General features: G+C 36.7%; 2 protein-coding genes across 3 annotated transcripts in view; both read left to right on the forward strand.

Moving 5' to 3' along the window:
* LOC140160021 (centrosomal protein of 104 kDa-like) overlaps positions 1–6,866 on the forward strand; it is a 26,219-nt gene extending 19,353 nt beyond the window's left edge. Inside the window, exons 12-16 of the mRNA XM_072183289.1 lie at positions 4,351–4,476; positions 4,825–5,015; positions 5,870–6,098; positions 6,652–6,823; positions 6,856–6,866. Of these exons, the coding sequence (XP_072039390.1) occupies positions 4,351–4,476; positions 4,825–5,015; positions 5,870–6,098; positions 6,652–6,823; positions 6,856–6,866 (729 nt within the window). The remainder of the gene's footprint in view (positions 1–4,350; positions 4,477–4,824; positions 5,016–5,869; positions 6,099–6,651; positions 6,824–6,855) is intronic.
* On the forward strand, positions 6,856–12,220 carry LOC140160296 (centrosomal protein of 104 kDa-like). 2 transcript variants are annotated; one of them, XM_072183568.1, is made up of 6 exons: positions 6,856–6,939; positions 7,444–7,474; positions 8,515–8,840; positions 9,991–10,120; positions 11,071–11,205; positions 11,966–12,220. In XM_072183568.1, the coding sequence occupies exons 1-6, from the start codon at positions 6,871–6,873 to the stop codon at positions 12,124–12,126; spliced, it is 852 nt and encodes a 283-aa protein (XP_072039669.1). In that variant the 5' UTR covers positions 6,856–6,870; the 3' UTR covers positions 12,127–12,220. The 2 variants fall into 2 exon arrangements, with proteins under 2 accessions (XP_072039669.1, XP_072039670.1); XM_072183569.1 differs by having other exon boundaries at positions 8,554–8,840; positions 11,966–12,218.
* Positions 12,221–22,034: the final 9,814 nt, after the last annotated feature.

Consider the following 22,034-nt stretch of genomic DNA (forward strand, 5'->3'; position numbering starts at 1 on the left):
CATGAAAGATTTTGGAAGTGCATCACTTGTAGGGGTAAGCGGATGAAATGGATTATACTGTCTTACCAGCGGCATGGATTTGGGATATGGATACGCATTTCCACAGCATTACCTTCATGATTAGGATATTTACATGCATGTTGTATTGTTAGCAGTGAATATGTGTGTCTTCGAAGACATGCTGGGTTTCTGCTTATTATTATCAAAGATCATGAAGATCATGGAAGGTAGAAATTCATAAGTTTCGTGCATGGGATAAGTGAGTGTATTGGAGATGGATATTCGAGTCTGTTCATGTTTTTTGACATTTATGATATGTACAGTCTCACCAAGTTGGTTTTTTGAGATTTCTATATAGGCGTTCTCCATGTTCACGAGGTATTCCCTGCTGAGTAGATGTTAACGTATTCCTTAAAGAATACATTATAGGTACAGTGTTTTGGTTTGTTTTTCAAGATTCAGTAATTGGATTATTCCTGAAGACAGATGTGAGCATTTCGAGAGTATGCTCATTATATTATTTATGGATGTCCATTTTGTTTGCTTATGCATAGTTATAGTACATGTAGTATGCACGCCTGAGCTAGATTTACGTTTACTATATATGTCTACAGGTATTTTTCTATATATATCTTAAGGATATCGTATGTGACAAGGGCAGTGTTTTGTGAAAGTAAAATGTCAGAAGAATTTATTTTATTCATAGAAGCACTTGGATCTGAATATCCACATATTTAGTTGCGGTTCTGCTCTTCATATTAGGCATATATGTGTTCATGTTTCACCAGTAACTAGTATTTCAGTAAGTAAATTTGTGAGATGCGCCAAAATTCATCAGGCGTTGCATCTGCCTTTGTGACTACACTCAAGGCAGTAATAAGCTGCAATAGCTTCTTGTACTGAGTTATAGACCTTCTGCTGTTACACAAGTATCTGTGGCGTTCGGAGATCATGCACCTGTTGAAATTGTCAGTTTGGCAGAAGTGTTTGAGTTTCTTCGTTAGTGGTTCTTATTAAATGAGACCATGGGGTCTTTGATTAGACGAGATATTTACATATTTTTACAGAGAGTCAAAGTGACTTTATTGGTCCAAGCTCTGTACATTAGTGCAATGTTGTATGTTATAAATATGTTGGATGCTTACACCACAGATCTGTCCTTACACTAAACGCTGGTGATTTTCATGTACATGTATATAGTTATATATATATATATAGGCATCTTTTATTTTAGCCAAAAGAGCATTGGTTTTTACAGTCTCAGTACTGAGGTGGCAATTTATTTGGCGATTCAGGGCCGAGGGGGGCCGAGGTCCTGGGATCAGGACTAGGGAAATGTTATTTGTTTTTGTTTTGACAATGTTTGAGGGCTGGTGCGGCGGGAAATAAGTACTAGTAGCATAATGTCTATATATAGGCCTATAGGAGTATCAAATTCATCGAGGGGCTTTGTAGCTCGGAATAAATTATTCCAGATTAGTTTGAGTTTGAGCTCAGCATAGAAATTATTCAGTGTGGACCGTTTGCCCGCCCGTTCTTTATATCTTGATAAGGGGTAGTTCGCGGCTGACGAACAATATTCCCCTGGTAAGATAAACTGTATCATTGTGTGTTTGTTTTGCAGGTTGATAGATCCTAGACAAGTAGGCGCAATTGGAAATGATTTATTTCCGATTGAGCTTGCGAATTAGGAAATAATATACATTTCCTTTGGAGGCCTGCGGATCGAGGATTACGTAATGGTCAATTCAGCGGTATGCATGAATTGTGTACAGCGTGGTGTGATCAAGGCATTGATTGTTGCCAGCACCGAGGACTACGGACGTCTAATTTTCCGTGACGCTTATTAAAACTTGTGTTCAGTTATCTCTTTTTGGATTGTGTCCAACATGTCCAATGGCGTATGGCCTAGGCCCTATGGGACCTGCTTGATGATAATTGTGATAGCTTGGGTTGTGTCTGATCCGTGTCACAGTCCGTCCAGTAATTTGGGTAGATGGGAAATGTTTGATGCTGAGAATTCAGATAATTGAATCCTCTGATTGTTAGGACTTTGGTTCCTTGTTATTCTTATTCGCATGGCATAGATTGATTTGTTTAAGTTTATGTTATAATAAACACATGTGACGTAAATGTTTTCTGCTTTATGCATAGAAATATTATCTATGTTGACAGGCGTTATATGGTTTAAGGCTATGCCTAAATTAGGCCTTCAATGAAGAAACGATTTCTTGAGCAGAGCATAGTGAAGGATAATTGGACCTAGCATATAGGTCTTGTTATACTATTCTTTATGAATCGCAGACCTATCAGTAGGTCTTCTAGCTTCTTACTAAGTTACACCCGTTATAGGTCTGACCGTCTCGATTTCCGTCCGTAGTTCGCGGCTGACGAACAATATTCCCCTGGTAAGATAAACTGTATCATTGTGTGTTTGTTTTGCAGGTTGATAGATCCTAGACAAGTAGGCGCAATTGGAAATGATTTATTTCCGATTGAGCTTGCGAATTAGGAAATAACAAGAGTGTATCAATCTGAACTAGGGCCACGGACAAACCGCGGCTCGTGAGTCATCCTATATGTTGCAGGGATAGGGAAGGGGCGACCATAATATGACCATATGGGCTGATGGGGGGAGGGTGATTATGGGCAGCCGTTTTCGGCAATTTTCCTTTGGATTTTCTAAATTTTCAATTTTTAAAATTATCCTGGATGATATCTGTCGTGAAATAAATCAATGCTTCTATAGGCTATAATAGGCCTAGTATGCCTATTTATACCCTGATTATGCAATATATAGGCCTACAACAATAACTACAACAACAGTAACAAAACCAACAACCAATATTTTGTTAATCTAATTTGTAAAAATATATTCATAGGCGCGCCTATTAGACTCGTAAAGCCTAAAAATTCCTGAATTATATATAAAAAAAAAGCGGGCAAAAACAATCAATCGCTGCAGTCAGAAAGAAAGAAACGAACAAGAAAAAAGAAAAAAGTGAGAGAAAAATAAAATAAAATAGATGGAATGGGACCACATAGGGACTCGAACACGTAGCAAAGTTTTCCAGCTCAAAACTACAGTATTATATCATGATATATCATGATATAGTCGAACGTGAGTCCATGCGCGCTAACCGATTGAGCTACTGAGTGATCTGTGAAATCGATTGATCTCAAACTGACTATTATGGAATAGTGCATACCAGGCTCTTATGATAAACAATCTCATCACCGCTGTAAATGTCGGAGGTATCGATGGCGAAAAACCTCGATTTTTGCAAAAGTAGCTTAAATTTGGAGTGAAATTCAAATGGTAAAAGAATAGACATACTTTTGAGAAATAATGTAGGCAGTTAGAAATCAAAATAAATGTTCCACAATCCAGATATCGATAATGTAACATAACAGTGTTTTGTGGTACAAGATTCTCGAAAATTGTTCCCAAAAAGGGGCTAATAAAATTTAATCGGTACTGTTTTTGGTACTTCCCCATGGCAACATTATTTCTTTGGTCGATTTGTAGTACAAAAAAAAAAGGAGAAAACAATCACTCGGCGTAGTTTTATACGGAGCGAATATTTGAAAAAAACTGCATGGAACGTGTTTTTGATCTTGTGAACATGGTGCGTAAAAAATGATTTAAACGAAGGATTTTCAAACGGATTCTAAAAATTTGTATAAACACACAAAAATAATGTTAAGATACATCCATGCACCAACATTTGACTCACTGCGATATTTGATTGCTGAGAAAACGCGGTTTTAGAGAACAACTTTATACGTCTTTTATACGTTTTTTATCGTTTCTTCGTGTAACCTTAATAATGTCATGTTTTCCACATAGGGTGTATGAATTTCAACTGGAATAACCAATAAGTAATTACCGTATTGTTTGTAATAAATGCGAAAAATTGACAAAAATGCAAACATTTCCATGCTATATCGTGTGAGTAAGCTTAAAACTGGCATCAGTCAGTCAGTCTTGTCAGGGACGATCGCTAAATTGCATGGACAAAACCTTTTATGACTCACACTTCCATCCATTCCATTGCCTAATTATGGTAGAATTTCACCAGATTCTTGCTTGATGATGCACTTACGGGTGTAATTTTGACGTATTTCCTACGAAAAAGATATTTTCCATGGGCGTCGCCATAATACTATATTAGTATAGCCATAAATCCCTCCTTTCTACAGGAGCACCATCGGGAAATTTAACCTGATTTTAAAGTTTTTTTCACTGACAATTCACCTTCAATAAACGCCTCCCCTTTGGAAAAATGCAACGCCCCCAGGGTGTTTATTACAAACAATATGTTTATTTATTTTCTGTCCTGTTTACAGGTGTTCACAGCAACCCTTCATCTCTTAAGTGTTATATTGGATAATTGGATTCCAAAGCACAAATTCCCTGCTGGGCACACTGTGGAGATAATACTACCAGAATTGATGGCTAGAATCGGGGATACGGTAAGTGATAGGCAGTTTAACTCCACTCTCAGAAAATTGACTTTCTCTTTTTTTGTACTAGTCTTTTCTGTGTATTATTGCTCTGTTTATGTTGGGTGCATGAGAAACACCACCATGGGCATCTCCCGTAGAGAATTGGTATGGAAGTTATGGAGAGTTGTACCTGCGCTCACAGAACCCACATAATTTAATTCATCTTTCAAAATCTCTGGCTAGTCTTTTCCATGTAATTTGGATTTTGCAGTGGGTGACCGGGTGTATATGTTATTTCACCATATAAGCCATGTTCATTTACATAATATTTATATCCTTATGCCTCAAGTAACACTACTTTTTTTATTCTCTCAGAACCAGAGACTAAAATCTGCTGCAATTGAGTTCATTGTATCCATGGCAACTTATAAAGAGGTTTATAGTCTTAAGGTAGTACCATACCGTTGTGTGACTCCATTTAAACCTACTGTGCAAACAAAAGTGGCATTGTCTCGGCTTGAAATAGTTCAGAAGTTACTGGGAAAACTAGAATTAGATGCTAAAAGGTATGCTTTCTTTGTTTGTGTTTTTTGTATGGGGTGAGTGTGGCATGTGTGCCCATAAATTGGCCTGAAATGGGGACACTCATGCACTTGACCCATACTAGACATTTCATTTGAATGAACACAGCTTTCAACAGATGTACACGATCCAACTGTGACCGTAGATCACATATTTCAATCTACAACGCTAACGCATGACCTTGGTTACAATATTAACCAATCCAGAGTACCTTGGCATGGATGGATTCACTTGTTATGAACGCAGAGTCGCACATGCTGGCGTACATCGCACAGTGTACGCTATGTCAGCTGGCTATTTCTGGCGGTGTTCATTCAATTGCTGTGTTCTTTCAATTGAAATTTGTAGTATAAACCTTCATGGTTGGACTACATTTCCTTTTACATAAATTCTTTTTAGATATCTCCCGAAATGGGAAATGGAATTTACTTGGTTGTCAGTTGCTTGATTTTGCAGTAGAAAATATTAAGAAAGCTGGGCCAGTAAATCTATTGCCAGGCCAATGGCTTTAATGACTCGAGCAGCAAATGAGGTGCCAATGCAATGATGATTAGCCAATTAGAATCTAACCTCCATGTTTATGCCGTAAACAGCGCCAACTCAGCAGGCCACCGAAGTACCTTGCCAAAAACTGTAATAACCTCATCTCTTAACATAAAACTTCTATAAAGTTTTTGTGACCTGAGAAAGTCCTACATATACATAGTTATTGCATCGAGATAGCAATGTGTAAATGCACACCTCAGCAACTATCTCATACACACACCTCAAACATGAACTATACAAATTGCAGCACTTTGGTGATGATGTTATCATATCCATTTGTATACATTTTCAGTGGTTTGACCATAAGCAATACAGCCACCTTTGCCAAACAAGCCATGGAACACACTCAAGCAGCTGTAAGGGAAGCCGCAGTCAACCTCATCCATGAACTCTATAAACTGAGAGGGTCAGAGGTTATAGGTCATCTACCTGCCCAAGATGATCCCAAGGTGCAGGCTAATAAATCTCTGTATGGAAGGCTGTTTAAAGGCCTGAGCAAGTTTGTGGTGTCTCAAATAAAGGTATGTGAAATTTGTGCCATTTTAAGTAACTAAATTTTGAAACCACCTTAACCACATTAATAATCAGTTTAAAAAAAATTTATTAGTGAGTCAGATTATTGTATTATCGCCTTTTTATCGGTGTTTCTCAATTCATCTCTAATCCTAATGCATGTCTATCTCAACACCATGCATCCTTCTGTTAAACTTAATCATACTCCTAATTCTAATCTAAATTCAACATTTGTTGGTAAAATGAATTCTAAAACAGAAAGCAAAATTAATTTTCTATGCTACTCAAATTTGGAACACTCACCAGAGCGCTTTCACCAGGTCAACTGGGGTCTTCATCGGATGTTATTGCTCTGAAGATTTGTGAAAGGGCTCCAATGAGTGTACCAAATTTGAGTAGCGTAGAAGTTTAATTTTGCTTTCTAGTTACGTTTACCGCTATATACATCATTATAATTCTAAAACAGTTCTCTTAACAAAATCTGTCATCTTTCCTTTTTAACCATCCCAAATATCATTTTGCAACCCTCAACTCAATTTTATTTTCAACTATTGATTGCAGGCCAAGACCCTTGCCAATATGTCTATACCTGATAACCATGAGTATCCAGATGATAGCCATGCTGAATTAAATGAGGCAGGTGGAACAGCTTTAGAAGGGACCTCAAACCAAGTGCCAATCATAACAGAGTCTGATGGTGGTGGTAGTGGTGGTGGTGGTAGTGGTGGTGGTGGTAGTGATGGTGGTGGTGGTGATGAGGAGGAGGAGGATATTAATTCCATGCAGCGTGCAATTGCAAACTTAAAACTTAAAAGAGCTTCTATACATGAAGAAAGTTTGGCAAACCATGTAAGTTCATATATTCTATTTAGTATTACTAATTCAAGGGAAATTGGTTGACATACAGGGCAGAATTAACTGGAGGCATGTAGACATGTATAACATTTACATAAAATTAGATTCATGTGCATATTGTATGCACACGTCTTCTTCTCTGAAGATTTTGATATGCACATTTTTTTAAGTTGCCCACTGGACATGGGTCTGTGTTTTTAATTGCCCAACGTTGTATTTTTGGATATCACAGGTCACCAGGCACACGATTCTGTGAGTCCTGAGTAAATGTTCTTACTAATTTACAAACTGGCTTGATTCTAGGGGAACTTTGAAAACAGAAATTATAGGAATTATAGATATTTTTAGTTTATGGTATATGGGTTTTTTATGAGGAAAGTATGAATGCTTAATGTTTAGAAAATGTTCCATTATGACCCTTTCTTGATGAAGCTGCTCAGTGAAACATACTTGTAGTTTGTGACAGGTTTTTCTTGATTCTTATGTTTTTAATCTCAGGAGATTCCAGACAAGACAACTCCAGTGACAGGTGAGGAATTATTCCACTGAAAATTACTGGTAGTGCCCACACACATAAATCAGTTTGTACTACACTGGAACTGGTTCATGCTTTCCACAGTACTTATTTAGTCCATGCACAAATTTTTCTAGGCTTGTATGGGTATTGTTTTACTTTCTAAACCATTAAATATGTTATTTGTTCAAAATACTAAAAGTAAAGGAGGCGAACCTGTATATAAACAGTGAACGAAGTGCCCATCTCTCTTTCATTGGTGATTGGGTCACACTCCTTCATGTAATGTTGCTGTAGGGGGGTCGTTACACCTCCTCCACAGCGAGCATGTTCAAAATGCTAAAAAGAGGACATTTTGCTATATGACTATGATTTGTTAATACTGTTGTACATGACAAATGATTTATATGGTACAAATATCTTGCTGTTTATTTGGATTGTTTGACAATAACCCTGGATAATTCAAGAAAGCATACAAATGGTAGTTTATTTCCATTGGGGTCCAGGGTGGAGTGGGACAGTTGGGGGTTAACACCCTACTCTTCTGTGAGATATATGTATAGGTATAGCTGCATGAGACCGACAACATAATGTCCATTCTGGAGGACAGAGTACTCTCATCACAGTTCAATACACAACTCTAAATACACCATGGAGAATGTAGAAGTCTGAATGTAACCTAAAGATGTTGCCAATTAAAAACTTTTTCCAAGTCAATATCCCAGCAAGTTACCATCGCCAGGAATTGAACCTGGGACCCTCATTGCACCAAATGCAAGTACCCTAACCATTAGGCCACACTCTCCCCATGCTGTACTGTGTATTCAGGTGCTTTACCTTGCTTACAAGGGTGAAATGGGGAAGCTGTTATGAATATTGTCTATTTAGCACCACCCAAAGATATGAGCATGCCTTAGGCATTGTATGGCAGCTGACATATTCGAATGACAGCGGAATAAATGTAAAGCGCTTTCATACATGTGAGAGACTTTATGTAAATGTCAACATTTATTTTATTTTATACTTTTACGTTTACTTTTACTTTTATTTTCCAGGTGCTCTGAGCAAAACAGTGAGCAGGATACCTTTTCCAGGTACTCCGAGCAAAACAGTGAGCAGGATACCCAAACGTGCCCAACCACGGAAGTCCTCATTAACAGCTCCCAGTTTGATCTTACCCTCCAACCCATCAAGGCTGTCCACAAGAACACCGTTTGCTCCCAGTGCTGCAGGGACGATACAACTTGGGAGTGACTATGCCATCGATAATCAGTGTGTGTTTTGTGGGGAAGAAGATGGCGCTTTTCAAACGCAGAGTGAAATGGATGAGCATTTCATGCAATTGTGTCCCATGCTGATGCCATGTTCTAGCTGTAAGCAGGTGAGGCTTGTATTAGTTATGCTATATATGATGAGATAACCAACCAGATTAGCCATCCCTCAGTAATTTTAAAAGTGGAAGGTTTTGTGCTATGTTTCCTTTTACACTCCTCTCCTAAGTTTGTCACATTTGTTTCTAAATGCACCAGAATGCTTATTTATAGTTTGATCAGCTCGTAATCAGCAGGCCTTGTAATCACATATGTGACATGATCAAGAGGAATGAGTCTAATGTTGCTAATATTGTTTTTGAGATATTGGCAAAACAGTGTTCAAATTCTTGTGTTTTATATTGTTTTCAGGCATTGATAAATTGCTCATAACTCGGTAACCAGATGTCCGATTTTGATGGGGTTTGCATCAAAATGTAGCATTCATAACCTGCCAGAAAATGATGTAAAAAAACTTCTAATTGAAAATTGTTGACATGCGACTCATTCCCCTTGATCATGTCACATATTATTAATTCAAGTCATATACTTTTGTATACATTCTTTAAAATGCACAATATGGACCAGACAGGTGAACTATATAGCACTCTTAATTGTGAGGTTATTTTTCGGCATAGTAGTAGTAAAAGTCTAACAATTCCCGGAGATTACGCACTGATCAAACTATATAGTGTGCAAGTTTATAGAAAACTTGAAATTACCTAAATTGAAAACAAGCGAAAACATTTAAAATTGTTATAGCATTTTTAAATGCTATAAATTGATTTAAAAATCAATTTGTAAGAAAATTGCCAAGGTGCCAGTATGTACATCTTGGCCCACCATGTGATATTTTGCTTGAATTAATGCATAATAATACTGTCAACTCCTATATAGAAATTTATATTTTTCAACTAAAATGTACCCAAATGGAGTGTATTTTAAGTTTGTGAAAAATAAAAGGGGGACTTAGGTATTGGGAGAAACAGGATTTAAAAAAAAAATCTGCTTAAAAGAGTTTTTCGGTGCCAAATTTGTCTTGATGAAGAGGATCGAGGGGTATATATTGAGGCACATGATAAGCAAAAAGGGTACAGCCACACAATTAAACTGTAAGAAATTAGACTCTGTCATGCTTGCATGTGATTCATGGAGGGGAAAATAACTGATATCCAATGATGGTGTTTTTATTTTTAAAATTGTTCATCCTTTCTTCAACAGGTGGTTGAGATATCAGGACTACATGAGCACATGTTATCAGAATGTATTTTTCATGATAAATTTGCCAAATGTTCTAGATGTCATCAAGTCAAAGAGAAAACTGTGATTGAAAAGCACAAGACATGCTCAGGTATGATTGGATTCCAATTTTATAGTGTTCAAATTTATGTCACATGATCAAGGGGAATGAGTCACATGTCAACCTTGGTCGGAAATGAGTTGTACATACATTTAAAAAGAGGACATTTAGAGCTTTCAGAAACTGAAAACCCCATGTTGATATGGCTTTTTGTGAAATTACGTCAATATATCAATTGCTGAAAACAATATAATAATAAATAATAAAAGAGATTTATATAGCGCATCATACAGAAGTCTTGATGTGCTTTACAGAGCAAAAAAAAATATTTTTTTTTGTGCAACATTTTGTAAAGGTACATGAGCTGATTGCTTAAAGCCTTAATGTATGATTTCCGTCAAATTTTAATTTTGTTATTCTTTATTTAAAATGTTGAAATAATATTAGTAATAACTACCTGGAAGGTTTGCTGTCCATTTTAAGTTGAAATAACATGGTAAAGTGAAAGAAACCCCACTGGTTATTTTGGCCATTTAACATGCAGTTCTATGGGAGGACATATTATCATAATTTTTAAATTATGATAATATGTCGAACTTTGCTCTGTTGACCTACAAAGACAACAACTTTGGCCGATTCCATTTAGGTGCAAGTTGGGACATGTGTAAACATGCAAAAAAATCAGGTTTGAAAAAAATTAACCAATTTCATATTATAAGATCATACATTATGGCTTTAACTGGTAGGCAAGGATTGTAACTGGGGCCATTCCTTCCCCCTTGGTGCTGCCCCACTTTAATTGTGTAGAATGATCATTCAAAATTAATTTCTTATCAGGAAAAATGAATTGATGATTTTGTCATTTTTAAAGCTTGCAATATGACAGAAACTTGGACATTTTTTCTGAGAGCATTGAAAACCAAATCTATTTCTCATTTGTGTGATTGCATCACTTGTTTAGTTCTAATACTTAATTTCTTTATTTTTGTCAATTTTCCTAGTTTTGCCAGAAAACATGGCTCGATGCCCTCTATGTAACCTAACATTCCTGCAGACAGAAGAGCAGTGGCAGATCCATTTAATAGGAAACTATGGCTGTAAAGCAAGTGTCAGAAGACAGCTTGCTTTACAAAGAGGTATGTATATAATGGCTGATTTGTTTAAACATTTTTTACATATATTTTTGTTGTTGTACATTTCCAGAATTGAATAATGATATTTCATCATAAACAAAAATTAGGGGGTGATGCCCCTTAGCCTATTCCCCGATCCGGGCAATCCCTCACATTCTCATTGCTACTTATACATCCCTGATAATAATAGACTCCATTTACACTATGAAAAAGGCGCAATTCTCAAAAAAATTACTGTTTGCCTCTTTGTCGACAGAAAGGAAACTTCTTAATCCACTCTATTGCCACTGAAGCTTTTTTTAGCATGTAAAATGCATCCAACATCCTCCAATCTACATTATATAGTCTAGTAGAATAGAATTTTAGTTTTGCTGGGTTTTTTTACTTATTATTTATTAAATTCTCTGACTCTGAAGGAGAATGTGCTCCCCCCAGGCGACACCCCAAAACAGGTTATCAACAAAATTTGGGTTTGTCAGACCCCCCACCCCATGTTGAAAATCATTCAAAGCCACTGCAGTATTTATTTTACATGCACTGGGAGAAAAGCACACACAAAACACACACACACAAATTATAGTGCAACATGGTCTAATCCATTTATACCAAATTCAGAAATGTTGACAAGTTTCTTTATGCCTACTAACTTGCACAGTACCTAATCTTATTTTTGCTGATACTTCAATTTCATTATTGCCGACTTTAGTCCGATTTAATCAGACTGCTAATAACAATGAATTATTGGGTTTTTTTATTCTTACAGTGGACAAGCGAGTGACACCATCATCAGTAAAAGGCTCAACTCTGGCAGCTAGAAGTAAACTAATACCTAACATATCTCAACCAGTTAAATCTAAACAACCTGAACCAAGCAAAATATCAAGGATACCAAGACCTGCAAAAAAATTTACACACTCAATCTGAGATTGAATTGAAATCATAATGCAAATCAGGGTTGTTTGATTTAAATCACGCCGATTTAAATCAATGATTTAAATCACGATTTAAAACTTTTTTCATTTTTTTACCATTTTTGATTAAATGCAAGTTAATTTCTTTCTTAAATTAACTGTTTTTCAACAATCCTAATGTTTCTACAACTTTTGGATACAATTAAAATACCTCTACGATGTCACTTTATCTATTGCTGAAAATTCATCTTCAAGGTGCAGAATTCAACAGGATTTTTCCCATGATTTTACCAAATTTTTTGTATGAAATTTTCATGTCCAAAAACATGTTTTGATTTTTTGTAAATACCTGGTAAGATTATGCATATGACTAGTATTCCACTGGTACTCTTTTGACTTTATCATGGGGGTATGGCAGTTCTTGGAATTTAAAAAAAAATTGATTCAAATAAAAAAATCTGATTTAAAAAAAAAAATAAGATTTTTAATTTTTAAAAGAATATAAAAAATCAACAACCCCGATGCAAATTATACACAAGTTAACAGAAGATTGAGTGAGACTTACCTTCTAGTTTGGCTGATTTCCATGGCACTGTGATAAAAAAAATTAATTGAATTAAGAACAGGAAACTAGTCACTGTGTTGCCACAACAACCCTTACTCTTTAAATCAGGGTGATATTTGATGGTTTTATGTAGCCCAAGAAAGCTTTCTAAATTGCTAAATGTTAGTAGTTTTACTAACTTTAAAGAGCACATCTAAAATGAGTGAAAGAATGATGTATTTGAATGAATTTTGGTTACTTGTTGCTTTTAAGCCAGTTTTGTACTGATAAAGGTCACTGAAATGTAGCCCAGTAGCATCAGAAAGTTGTTGTTTTTTTTGCATGGGGAGCAGTGGCGGTGCCAGGAATTTGTTCGGTGGGGGGGGGGGAATCAACCAATTTTGTGCAAAATTGCAGGGAAAAGTGGAAATTTTCGTAATTTTGGGTATTCACGGGGGGGGGGGGTGCAGGATCTGGTGAAATAATCTAAAATTTGGTTAAATATTTTTGACAATATGGTATAAATTATTGCACTAAATAGTAAAAAATAACTAGTAAGTGCAGTAAATATAGTAATTTTTGTGCGTGAATAATTTTGCAATTGACCAATTTTGAACTACCGTACTAAGGCGAGTCCCACCTTTGATTAAAGTCCCCCCAATATTTCAAAAAATGTAGAAGGTAAAAATTTTTTTTTTTTTTTTCAGTTTTGGAGTGTCCCTGGACCTAGAGCTAACTGCTAGGGTCATTCATGGTTGACTAAAAAAAAGAAGTTTTTTGCGTTTTTAATATGCGAAGGTATAATTCTTCATGTCATACTCATAGTCTGTTAATGATTTAAAAATGCATTGGATTTGTTTTTGTTTTTTAATTCAAGTATTGAAAAAAAATCACCTACAAATGGGGTGGGGCTATACTTGGTACTTTGCTTGTTTTGCGGTAGCTACTTCAAACATGAAAAGCACAAAAATAAATTTGGGTGAAAATGTCCACTTTTACGGTTTTACGGTATTCTTTGTCCCTATGAGTAGCCTAATTTGTGAGGGCATACTGGCTGGCTGTTTCTGAACCATTTCATAATGAGCCCAATTGTATGGAATAATTGAGTTACTGGCAACCTTAGCAGTTCTTGACTTAACCTACTATCATAAATCTGATTGAGTGATGGCTAGTTTTACATTGTACAGGGTTGTGTGATGAAGGGGAAGCTAGCCCTGTAATCTGTCCCTGATCATACCTTGAGATATTGCGATTGGCTTCCTTCAAGCTTCCCTGTATTTTCCCCAGTGGCGATGTTGGGGAGGGGTGCATGAGGTATTTACCTCCAGTCTCTTGGGATTGGTCTCAGTCAAAATATCTAAAAAATGGGAAATACCCTGATATGGAGCTAAATGTTTTAGGAAAGGTCTCCAATTTACCCCCCCAACACTGAATAGCTGACTTAACAATAACTGACTTGGTTACCCCTCCCCTCCATAATTAACTTTGCCCCATTCTCTTCACATGCTCCCTCAACATATTTTAGTGCCACCCGTGTTTGCCCCCATTATGCACACAGTACTTGATTGGGTTGATCCATGAGGAGTGGAAAATCTGACTAGATCCAAATTGTCATTATAACTTGAACAGTAACCAAGTAAGCTATTGTTGAACTCATTTATACATTCCTATACTTAGTTGCAGGCCTCTTGTCCCCCCCCCCCCTTTTTTTGTCTGGGGAGGGAGAAAGATAATCATTGCACAGCCCCTTATGTGTTACAATTTTAATAATATTAATAGGGACCATTCAATTTTTATGGTGGAAGGAACAGGGAAAAATTGGGGAACACAAATTAAGTTGTCAGAAGAAAAAAGTGCACTTATTTGTTTTTTCAGGAAGGAGGGAGGAATACAATTTTTTAATGCAGGAATTTGAAAAAGCAGTAATAATTTATTTTAGCAAATGCTTTGTCCAAATATGTTGATTTCCCCCATTTCACTTGGCATCAATATTGATAGGTCCCTTAGTTCTGTTTAGTTTCTTTGTTGCTTGCAACCTCTATTGTGCAGTGAGTAGCAAGGGGGCAGAGTGCCCCCCCCCCCCAAAAAAATTTTCAGGGACAAAATGTGGATGTTAAAGAGTCAAATGACCGAAAATGGGACAAAAAATTGGCAAATGGGGACGAAAATCTGGCTTTGCCCCCTAAATGAGGACAAAACTTTGGCTTTTCCCCCTTACACCAAAACCCTGGCTACGCCACTGCTATTATGTCTTTTACTAGTACAAAATGAGTCGCCTTCAGCCTGCAGGTTTTGATGTGTACCAAGTCAATGTACTAATTAATTATTTTCATTGGATTACTAATTAATTAGTTAAATTAATTAATTTGTATTTTATATTTTAATGTTTGTGGCTCAGTCCATGTCAAAACAGATCGAGTGTACACCCATCCTCTTGGATTTTGCTCTCCTTTGGCTCAGGGGTACCTTTCATGGATCCCTAGGTGAGGTCACAAGAAAAAATTCAAATTCCATTTCGCTTTGCGAATGGCGGGCAATCAAAGTTTGGCGACCTCAACCAAAATTGGGAATTTAAGGGGTCCAAATGACAAAGTGCTCTCTTTGAGGGCACTTTCTTCTTAATTGAATCAGTTGTGATCCTCTTTTGAATGTGGTCACTCACTGGCTGTGTCTGAAATACCTAATGCCAAAAAGATAGATTTGAATTTCGTTGGGATTTCAGAGGGGTCAAAATCAGCACTTCGTACTGTTCAATCAAATTATCTTGATTTTGAAGGACCCATGATAATGTCACAGTGCACTTATAGCTCCTAATTATGTTCAGAATGGATTAACCATATGCCAATGTCTATGAGCAATTCAAAAAAAGAGACATTTCTAGACCCCTACAGAATTTTAGGCCACCCCTAAAGTGGTTCAGCCACAGATGGCGCTAGTCTTTTGCATCTGAAAGAATGTAGTTTAATGTTACTAGGAACATAAGATTTGTTTTGTATTTTTTGTGTTTTAGTATTAAGTTGACGCTTTCAAAAATAGTCATTTAGCCATGCATACAGGATACGGTACAAAATGCCAATTTTAGTATGATATTTTTTTATATTTTTGATCACTTTATAGCCATTTGTATTATTTATCCTGATATTTCAAGTTGCTCTTGAGTCAAGTAATAAGAAAAACTACTTTCTAATCCTCTGTATGGATTTTTAAGGGGTCAAAATGCACTTCCTGGCAACGATGCACATGCAAAGTACAGGTTATGGGGGTCAAATTTTCAGAATGCTCCCAATTATGTCAAGTAATATATCAAATTACTCATGAGGATTCCAAAAATGTATCGTTTGCTATGTGTCAGACCTTTCAGGAGGGCGCTATGACGAAAAATGTTCATAGGTCAACAACCTTTTTGAATTCTGACCATAGTTAACAACGTCTGATTTTGGTAATTTTGGTGTCTAATTATATATGTTTTCTTGCATGAGAAATACAACTAAGCAAATTAAAAAACTATACAAGGAACCGATGATCCTCTTTTGCAACATGGCTGCCAAAAGCGTCCATATTGTAATAAGGAGGTCATTGGTTCCTTGTACAGTTTTTTAAGTTGCGTAGTTGTATTTCTCATGCAAGAAAACATAATTAGACACCAAAATCGGACGTTGTTAACTATGTAATAACAGGATAAATAAGACAATTTGCTATAAAGTGATCAAAAATAGAAAAAGGGTATGTTGAAATTGACATTTTGTACCCATAACCTGTACATTATTAGTCAAAAATTGGGATTTTTGGGACCATCAACTTAGTATCAAAACACAAAAATACAAAACAAATCTTATGTTCCTAGTAACATTAGACTACATTCTTTCAGATGCAAAAGACTAGAAATTCATATCTGGTGTACACCTAAAGTTATTAGGTGTCAAAATTTGCCGATTTTAAGCGCCATTTGTGGCTGAACCACTTTAGGGGGGCCTAAAATTCTGTAGGGGTCTAAAAATTTCTCTTTTTTGAATTGCTCATAGACATTGGCACATGGTTAATCCATTCTGAACATAATTAGGACCTATAAGTGCACTGTGACATTATCATGGGTCCTTCAAAATCAAAGATAATTTGATTGAACAGTACTGAAGTGCCGATTTTGACCCCCTGAAATCCCTAAATCGAAATTCAAATCAATCTTTTTTGGCATTAGGCATTTCAGACACAGCCAGTGAGTGACCACATTCAAAAAGAGGGTCACAACTGATTTAATTAAGAAGAAAATGCCTCTCAAAGAGAGCGCTTTGTCATTTGGACACCTTAAATTCCCAATTTTGGCCAAGGTCGCCAAACTTAGATGGCCCGCCATTCGGAAACGAAATTGAATTTGAATTTTTTCTTGTGACCTCACCTAGGGGTCCATGAAAGGTACCCCTGAGCCAAAGGAGAGCAAAATCCAAGAGGGTGGGTGTACACTCAGTCTGTTTTGACATGGACTGACCCTTGTGTAGTTTAACACAAAGGAATGGTTACTGAATAGTATTGTGAGTAATTTGTGAGTCTGCTTTGACTGGTTTTTTTTTCCAGAATGCAAACAACATTCCAAATAAATGTGTGACTTAAGATTAAAAGGGCATTTCGTGATCCACAGCCTCATCCCCTACTTTTCTCAAAAAAGTTGAGATTTTTATACCACTGGATACCTCTGGCTACATAATGTTTATGTACCAAATATTTCTTGCCGATTCATTCGTTTAGCAAAAATATCGCCAAATCTGAATTTCACGAAATTACAACAGTGGCCTATGGAGCAGTGTAATACACTAAATCATGCATAATTCACAAATGCAAAATCGGAATTATTAGTCAAAAATTGGGATTTTTGGGACCATCAACTTAGTATCAAAACACAAAAATACAAAACAAATCTTATGTTCCTAGTAACATTAGACTACATTCTTTCAGATGCAAAAGACTAGAAATTCATATCTGGTGTACACCTAAAGTTATTAGGTGTCAAAATTTGCCGATTTTAAGCGCCATTTGTGGCTGAACCACTTTAGGGGGCCTAAAATTCTGTAGGGGGTCTAAAAAATTTCTCTTTTTTTGAATTGCTCATAGACATTGGCACATGGTTAATCCATTCTGAACATAATTAGGACCTATAAGTGCACTGTGACATTATCATGGGTCCTTCAAAATCAAAGATAATTTGATTGAACAGCACTGAAGTGCCGATTTTGACCCCCTGAAATCCCAAACGAAATTCAAATCAATCTTTTTTGGCATTAGGCATTTCAGACACAGCCAGTGAGTGACCACATTCAAAAAGAGGGTCACAACTGATTTAATTAAGAAGAAAATGCCTCTCAAAGAGAGCGCTTTGTCATTTGGACACCTTAAATTCCCAATTTTGGCCAAGGTCGCCAAACTTAGATGGCCCGCCATTCGAAACGAAATTGAATTTGAATTTTTTCTTGTGACCTCACCTAGGGGTCCATGAAAGGTACCCTGAGCCAAAGGAGAGCAAAATCCAAGAGGGTGGGTGTACACTCAGTCTGTTTTGACATGGACTGACCCTTGTGTAGTTTAACACAAAGGAATGGTTACTGAATAGTATTGTGAGTAATTTGTGAGTCTGCTTTGACTGGTTTTTTTTCCAGAATGCAAACAACATTCCAAATAAATGTGTGACTTAAGATTAAAAGGGCATTTCGTGATCCACAGCCTCATCCCCCTACTTTTCTCAAAAAAAGTTGAGATTTTTATACCACTGGATACCTCTGGCTACATAATGTTTATGTACCAAATATTTCTTGCCGATTCATTCGTTTAGCAAAAATATCGCCAAATCTGAATTTCACGAAATTACAACAGTGGCCTATGGAGCAGTGTAATACACTAAATCATGCATAATTCACAAATGCAAAATCGGAATCAACTGAAATTTTGGGAATAAGATTTTTTCTTGGATATCTACTGAAGAATGTCATAAAAAGAGGATGCTAGGATCACGAAATCCTCCTTTAAGTTGTTTGCAAGTTTATAACATTCCTATTTTTCACATGTTCTTATTTTTCACATGAAATGCTGTTTGTGGAGTCAAAAAAAATCATAATTTATTCATGACTGTCAATTTAGTTGTGTGTGTAAAGCTATCCACTGATTACCAAATTCTTTCTTCATATAGTTCATTCACAGCAAAATATTTTTAAGTGACAAAAATTAGCAAATCAAAGTTTCTGCTATAATTTCCCGGAATAATTTCAATTTAACTTCATATTAAATACGTTTATAAATTACTGATATTAAATAGTTCTATGAACCCCCCTTGTTTAGAGGGAGGCAGCCCCAATCCACCCTTTGTGTTAAAATAATGTTCGCTTGTTCATGTACTTTGACATTTAATTCTGACAATACATGAGTCAGATAATAAGTTAGGTCAAATAAATTCCTTGAACACAAAACTTGCTCTTTTGTTGTTTATTGCATTGGTTTGATTGTCTATAAGGGGATGTGCAATAATTATGAGCCCTAGGGAAGGGTAAAATTGGGGGGGAGGGCAAGAAATATTTGGCGGCCAAAAGGGGGAAGCAATGTTTGGCAAAGGGGGAAGCAATGTTTGGCAAGCTGAGAGGCTGTGGGGGGGAAGCAATTTTGGCACACATTCATGTGGCGCCTTTTCAATAAAATGCTCTAAAGGCTTTATATAGGAAAACAGTACAGAAACGAAAATGTGCAGTTTTGCACATTTATATAGGAAAACAGTATGGAAACGAAAATGTGCAGTTTTGCACATTGGGATTCCCATTATTTGGCATGTGCAAAAGGGGAGCAAAGATGTTTGGCAGGCCAAGGGGGTGATTTTTGGCAGGCCAAGAGGGGGGGGGGGGCAAGCATTATTTGGCAGACCATTTGGAAATTTTATCCCCCCCAGCTCATAATTATTGCACAGCCCCTAAAGTAAAATCAGTAGCTCCTCTTGGACACCCTCAGAAAAATCTTACTACTGGGACATTCAGGCCCGTAGCCAGGATTTTTTGTGGGGGATGCTGATTTTGAAAAGGTGGACTTTTTACCAAGGGGTGGGGCAATTTTGTGAAAAGTGGACTTTGGCTACGGGCCTGGGGACATTCCATAGAATGTATAGTTGGTATAATGGTAGGGGGAATATCATGTTACGAATAGTAGTCTATAGACCATTGGCATGTGTCAGCTGTAGATGGGGTCCATTAGCAAATAACCTTGACATCACTGATCACAGAATTACACAAGGCGGTTCTCGAACCACGAGTCTCGCCTGCTTTCGCAACCGCCTGCTTTTGTGATTACTTTTGGTAGAGGTAAATGAATTTGGCGGTTATAGGCTAGGCATGATTATCTGGCTGATGGTGACTGTGCCCACCAAGTTTCATGCCCATACAACAGTTTTTACTAATTTGACCCCTGGTGACCCTGAATCTAAATGTTGACTGCATCCACTAAGTTTCATACCCACACAACAGTTTTTACTAATTTGACCTCAGATGACCCCTGGTGGCCTCGAAATGATCTTCCAAAAATTTGGCTTTAAATGTTGACTGTACCCACCAAGTTTCATGTCCATCGACAGTTTTACTAATTTGACCTCAGATGACCCCTGGTGACCTTGAAATGACCTTCCAAAAATTTGGCTTTTAAATGTTGACTGTACCCACCAAGTTTCATGCACATCCGACAGTTTTTACTAATTTGACCTCAGATGACCCCTGGTGACCCTGAAATGACCTTCCAAAAATTTGGCTTTAAATGTTGACTGTACCCACCAAGTTTCATGCCCATCCGACAGTTTTTACTAATTTGACCTCAGATGACCCCTGGTGACCTTGAAATGACCTTCAAAAAATTTGGCTTGAAATGTTGACTGTACCTACCAAGTGTCATGCCCATACGACAGTTTTTACTAATTTGACCTCAGATGACCCCTGGTGACCTTGAAATGACCTTCAAAAAATTTGGCTTGAGATGTTGTCTGTACCTACTAAGTTTCATGCCCATACGACAGTTTTTACTAATTTGACCTCAGATGACCTCTAGAGGTCCTCAGTGACCTTGACCCACTAACCAATACAAACCGGTTTTGTCTCGGGTCAAGATGCACCCACCCACCAAGTTTGAGAAACGTGCGACTCCTAGTCTCCGAGAAAATAGGCGAAAACCAAAACTTTAATCAAATTTGTCACACACACACACACGCACGCACGCACGCACACCCCCACACACATACATACGGAAAAGTGATTATATAGTCTCCTGCCTTATCAGGCGAGACAAAAAGTAAGGTTGGAAAGGATGTTGCATGTTTGTTTTTTTATAATTACAAGTTATCCTTTTTGACTTCAGCTTCCTTATCTTTAAGCACCAGAACCAAATTTTTTTGATCTTTGGATCGACCATCGATGTTGATTCGATGCTTGTTATTAATGAACTAAACAACTAATTAATGAGAATGCTAAATTTATATTGGACAATATCAATACATACTAAGATTTGTTTCATAATTCATAAAGATCGACCAAGCATTGATGGTGGATCGAAAGATCAAACAAATTTATTTCTATTGCCTTATTATTATTTATAATCGTGTGAATATTGATGTCAAGGCTATTTTACCCCATCTATGGTGTCGCATATTTTTTTATGATGACATGATATCATTTTTGACTTCATATTTATATTTATAATCGTGTGAATATCGATGTCAAGGCTGTTTATCCCATTTATGGCTGAAGCATACCAACTAGTTAAGTAACTGGTCTATAAAATCAATTATAGTTTGATCAGTTTGTAATGAGAGGGCCTTAAAACATCACAGATTGATATCATTATATTTTGTTTCAAGAATTGTTTTGTGACAACTAACTAGCCAGAAGTATGACAAATTATTATTTCAAGTTCTATACTTTGTCTACTTATTTAACACGCAAAATATAGACCAAACGTCCACTATATCACTCTTAACATGGGTCTACTTTTCAGCATAGTGGTAAAAGCCTAACAATTTCCGCCAATTACCAGCTGATCAAACTATATGATCCTACATTCCACCCTGCATACAATAGTGATGCAGCCAACATGATGGTGGCTGTTACCCTGTTTCAAAGCAATTGAAGGTTGAATTTTATTTCATGTTTTATTTTTCCAGAAACTTGTCGGTACTTTGAGGCCATCATTACATTTGCAGTTTTTGACCCCTACCTGTATCTTATATTGTGGTTTTACATTTCATTTCAATGCCCAAGGAATAGCTAATTCTGATCAAACTATAGGGGCCGTCAATATAAAAGGGGAATGCAAATGTATCTATTTATGCTCAAGATGGCAAAAGGCTGATGGCTCTATTGATAAAAACATAA

This window comes from Amphiura filiformis, chromosome 9 (genome assembly GCF_039555335.1).
Source record: "Amphiura filiformis chromosome 9, Afil_fr2py, whole genome shotgun sequence".
Classification (NCBI taxonomy): domain Eukaryota; kingdom Metazoa; phylum Echinodermata; class Ophiuroidea; order Amphilepidida; family Amphiuridae; genus Amphiura; species Amphiura filiformis.

Coding starts and splice junctions, on each gene's coding strand:
- LOC140160296 (XM_072183568.1), top strand. CDS start 6,871: ATGCAGCGTGCAATTGCAAACTTAAAACTTAAAAGAGCTTCTATACAT. Junction 10,121..11,070: donor AAAGCACAAGACATGCTCAG/GTATGATTGGAT, acceptor CAATTTTCCTAG/TTTTGCCAGAAAACATGGCT. Junction 11,206..11,965: donor ACAGCTTGCTTTACAAAGAG/GTATGTATATAA, acceptor TTATTCTTACAG/TGGACAAGCGAGTGACACCA.